A 4,908-nucleotide genomic window follows, 5' to 3' on the forward strand; every position below is an offset into this window, starting at 1 on the left:
TGCGGCTACCGTTTCAACCCATCGTTAAGTAGCTTCTCGCCCGTCTGGGGGTGCACGCATGTCAGATGAGCCCGACATTCTACCGTATAGTGGCGATGTGCCACATGGAGTGGCATTGCCAGACTGAGCGGGTAATGACCGTGAGTGATTTTCGCAACCTCATCGCGGTCTTCCCTGCGCCCGGGCAACCCAGTTTCTTTGTGGCCCGCGATCGCCGGAATACTAAGCTGATCGTCGATTCAGAGAAGTATAATCGACGACCATGGGTGTGGTTCTCGGCGGAGGCTTTTGGCGACGCGCCGCTCCGGTTCGGCCCCTTGGCTGAGTTTTCTGCTAACGTAGGGGCCGATGACCTCGACTTTGTGAAGGAGATCCGGGGAATGTCAGAGGCTCGGAAAGCCGTCGAACGATTTCATTCCCCTGAGCTGATGGCTTCTACCGGGTGGTTCCCGCCATTTCCACCTAGCCAGCGGACCGAGAGTGCCCCCAGTGCCGCTTCATCTCTCTCGAGTGGCGATCCGCAAGGTATGTCGATGTTTCACACTTCTTGCTTCTTGTTTTTAGCTTAGGTTTTTTACTTTTGTTGCTTTTGTAGTCTCTTCGGCTAGGGCAAGGGCTCGAGCGCGCCAAGCGAAGGCTTCTCGGGACCCGAAGTCGTTGGCGGCGGTCCGTTGCCGGATTGCCGCTTGGAACGGTCGGGAGAAACCCGATACCGATCATCGGACGGGGAGTGGTCCTCGCGCTTCTTTGAAGCGACCCTCCTCCTCGGCTTTACCCGACACGTCTTCGGACTCCAAGCGCGTAAACTCGATGGTTGACGTGGAGGCTGCGGAGGTTAGGGGGGAATGTTCCCTGGGCCTCGCTCAATCTTCGATGAAGATGTGGAAGAGCGTCGTGGCCAGCAGCGACGTGGAGTTCTTTCGTCACGGCGTTTCCGATGCACAGAGAGTAAGTTTCCCTTGCCTCGTTTGTGATGAACCTTTCTCTTGCTAAATTATCTTTTTGCCTTCTCAGGTGCTTGCTCGAGCGACCCGGGGCGAGAAGATCCTTCACGATCTCATCAGGCGGATGAGCCGTGCCCAGGAAGAGCTTGCTCAAGCGAAGTCTCAGCTGGCCCACGCCGAGCAAGGTTCTCACTCAAAGGCGGAGTTTGCGAGTCTCCGCGAGCAGCTTCAGGAGGCTCGCGTGGAATTGGGAGTTACCCGCGGCAAGTGCGACCGCGCTCAGGCGGCGGTGGCGAAGATGGCTGAGGAGCTAACGACGGAACGTCAAGCCCTCGAAGTGGCGACTCGATCGACGGAGGTCTTCCGGAGCGAAGCGCGGGACCTTCGACGTCGGTTGGAATCGCGCACGGAAGAAGTTGGCATTCTTCAGGGCCAGCTTACATCGAGTGAGGCTGCTCGTGTTCGTGCGGAGCGTAAGCGCGACTCCTTGGCGGAGGAGGTGGTTCGGGTCACCGAGGAGAAAGTCGCGGCGGAACAGCTTGCGTCCGACCTCCAAGACGACTTTGATGTCGGAGTCGAGGAGACAAGGCATGCAGTGGCGGTGGAGTGTCGGGACGCCACAGCTACCGAGAATGTTTCTCGGGGGGTCACCTTCGACTTCTTCGACTCGCTATTCCCACCACTCGACGGGGCCGATCCTATAGGCGATGTTCCCGCCGAGTGACCTTTTCCTTTATTTATTTTTCTCGCGCAAGTGTTTAGCGCATGCTTTTTAGGTTTTCCCATTCAGCGCACCTGTCTTAGTGCTTGCTTACTAGGATTTTTCCCTTTAGCGCACTTGTCTTAGCGCATGCTTTCTAGGATTTGAGGCAGTTGCCTCTTTCTTTTATGAAAGGTTTTTTATTTATTCTTACGAATGTTTTCGCACATTCATCTTTTATGGCATGCTTGGATGGTCGATTTGTTTGTGTCAATGGTTTTGCCCATCCTTTTACCTCAGCAGGGTACCTTTTCAAACACGCCAGTCACTTGGATGGTTCGCGTTTTTAAGTATTTTCAACTGTGGGTCAGCCATGCTACGTAGGCGCCTTACGTGTGCCGGATTGCGTAAAGCGGACGTATCAGGCCGCGCTAGGTAGGTGTTTTAAGCGCACCATGCAGGCGTCTTGGATTGCGCCATGTAGGCGTCTTAGGTTGCGCCATGTAGACGTCTTAAGTGCGCCATGTAGGCGTCTTAGGTTGCGCCATGTAGGCGTCTTAAGTTGCGCCATGTAGGCGTCTTAAGTGCGCCATGTAGGCGTCTTAGGTTGCGCCATGTAGGCGTCTTACGGGCTGCGCCTTTACGCGTCTTACGTGCGCCATGTAGGCGTCTTAGGTTGCGCCATGTAGGCGTCTTACGGGCTGCGCCTTTACGCGTCTTACGTGCGCCATGTAGGCGTCTTAAGTTGCGCCATGTAGGCGTCTTACGGGTTGCGCCTTTACGCGTCTTACGTGAGCCATGTAGGCGTCTTAGGTTGCGCCATGTAGGCGTCTTACGGGCTGCGCCTTTACGCGTCTTACGGGCGCCATGTAGGCGTCTTTGGTTGCGCCATGTAGGCGTCTTACGGGCTGCGCCTTTACGCGTCTTACGTGCGCCATGTAGGCGTCTTCGGTTGCGCCATGTAGGCATCTTACGGGCTGCGCCTTTACGCGTCTTACGTGCGCCATGTAGGCGTCTTAAGTTGCGCCATGTAGGCGTCTTACGGGTTGCGCCTTTACGTGTCTTACGTGCGCCATGTAGGCGTCTTAGGTTGCGCCATGTAGGCGTCTTACGGGTTGCGCCTTTACGCGTCTTACGTGCGCCATGTAGGCGTCTTAGGTTGCGCCATGTAGGCGTCTTACGGGCGGCGCCTTTACGCGTCTTACGTGCGCCATGTAGGCGTCTTAAGTGCGCCATGTAGGCGTCTTACGGGCTGCGCCTTTACGCGTCTTACTTGCGCCATGTAGGCGTCTTAAGTTGCGCCATGTAGGCGTCTTAAGGGTTGCGCCTTTACGCGTCTTACGTGCGCCATGTAGGCGTCTTAAGGGCGCCATGTAGGCGTCTTAGGTTGCGCCATGTAGGCGTCTTAAGTGCGCCATGTAGGCGTCTTAGGTTGCGCCATGTAGGCGTCTTACGGGCTGCGCCATGTAGGCGTCTTAAGTGCGCCATGTAGGCGTCTTACGGGCTGCGCCTTTACGCGTCTTACGTGCGCCATGTAGGCGTCTTAAGTGCGCCATGTAGGCGTCTTAGGTTGCGCCATGTAGGCGTCTTAAGTGCGCCATGTAGGCGTCTTAGGTTGCGCCATGTAGGCGTCTTACGGGCTGCGCCATGTAGGCGTCTTAAGTGCGCCATGTAGGCTTCTTACGGGCTGCGCCTTTACGCGTCTTACGTGCGCCATGTAGGCGTCTTAGGTTGCGCCATGTAGGCGTCTTAAGTGCGCCATGTAGGCGTCTTAGGTTGCGCCATGTAGGCGTCTTACGGGCTGCGCCATGTAGGCGTCTTAAGTGCGCCATGTAGGCGTCTTACGGGCTGCGCCTTTACGCGTCTTACGTGCGCCATGTAGGCGTCTTAAGTGCGCCATGTAGGCGTCTTAGGTTGCGCCATGTAGGCGTCTTAAGTGCGCCATGTAGGCGTCTTAGGTTGCGCCATGTAGGCGTCTTAAGTGCGCCATGTAGGAGTCTTAGGTTGCGCCATGTAGGCTTCTTACGTTTTTTGGTGGAGCGTGTTGTTTTGAGAGTTTCCTTACCATAGCTAGCCCCCCCCATGTTTTTGGGTGATAAGTTAATTTTTGATAACCAGAAAATTTGCATAAAACAAAATTTGAAATGGAAAACTTGAGTTTTATTACTTTTGCGAAAAACTTGCGAGAAAATTAAAATCCTAAAACATTGGCTCTTAGGCCTTATTGAAAATGGGAAATAAAAGCGATAAAAATGCGGGGGACGCTAGCTACTGATAGTACTGCCTCAAGTGCTCCGCGTTCCACGGGTGGCGAATCAGAGTTCCGTCCGTGTGCTCGATGTAGTATGTCCCGTCATGAATGACTTTGCGGACTCTGTAAGGGCCTTCCCAATTCGGGCCTAGGACGCCGGCGCCTTGGACTTGTGTGTTCTGGAACACTTGTCTGAGGACGAGGCTTCCAACGGCAAAGGTCCGCCTTTTGATCTTGGAGTTGTAGTACCTTTCGACCTTGCGCTTCTGTGCGGCGAGGCGTTTGAATGCTTCCGCTCTCTTTTCATTGATCAGGTCCAACTCAAGGCGCATGGCCTCGTCATTGTCCGCCTCGTCGAATGTATCGACTCGGAATGTGGGTACCTCGGTTTCAATTGGAACCACGGCCTCGACCCCGTATGCAAGGGAGAATGGCGTCTCGCCGGTGGCGTTTCGCGCGGTTGTCCTATATGCCCATAGGACGAATGGCAATTCCTCAACCCAGGCGCCTTTCTTGTCTTCGAGCTTCTTTTTCAGGTTGCTTTTGATTGTCTTGTTGACTGCCTCGACTTGGCCGTTGGCCTGAGGATGACGCGGCGAGGAGAAGGTCTTGCTGATCTTTAGTTGATCGCAGATATCTCTTACTCGCGCGTTGTCAAATTGTGCTCCGTTGTCGGTCACAATCGAGGCGGGGATACCATGCCTGCATATGATGTTCTTCCAGATGAAGTTTGTCGTGTTTGCTTCAGTTATTCTGGCAAGCGGCTCGGCCTCTACCCACTTAGTGAAGTAGTCGATGGCGATGATGGCGTACTCGTATTGCCTTGGCGCTCTAGGGAGCTTGCCAATGATGTCCACGCCCCACTTAGCAAAGGGACGTGGGACAACGATGCTGCTTAATGGGGTCGGGGGCTGTCGCGGAATTTCCGCGAAGCGCTGGCATTTATCGCAACGCCTTGCCCATTCGCAAGCATCTCGCTTCATAGTAGGCCAGAAATAGCCTTGCTTAAGCGC

General features: G+C 54.8%; 1 protein-coding gene across 1 annotated transcript; it reads left to right on the forward strand.

Moving 5' to 3' along the window:
- Positions 1-810: 810 nt before the first annotated feature.
- On the forward strand, positions 811-1,668 carry LOC149383381 (uncharacterized). Its single transcript, XM_089627768.1, has 3 exons — positions 811-948; positions 1,015-1,267; positions 1,649-1,668. Exons 1-3 carry the CDS (start codon positions 811-813, stop codon positions 1,666-1,668), a joined length of 411 nt encoding a protein of 136 aa, XP_089483894.1.
- The last annotated feature ends 3,240 nt before the right edge of the window (positions 1,669-4,908 follow it).

This window comes from Urtica dioica, chromosome 10 (genome assembly GCF_054948205.1).
Source record: "Urtica dioica subsp. dioica isolate 48M chromosome 10, U.dioica_male_clone48M_v1_H2, whole genome shotgun sequence".
Taxonomy (NCBI): Eukaryota; Viridiplantae; Streptophyta; class Magnoliopsida; order Rosales; family Urticaceae; genus Urtica; species Urtica dioica.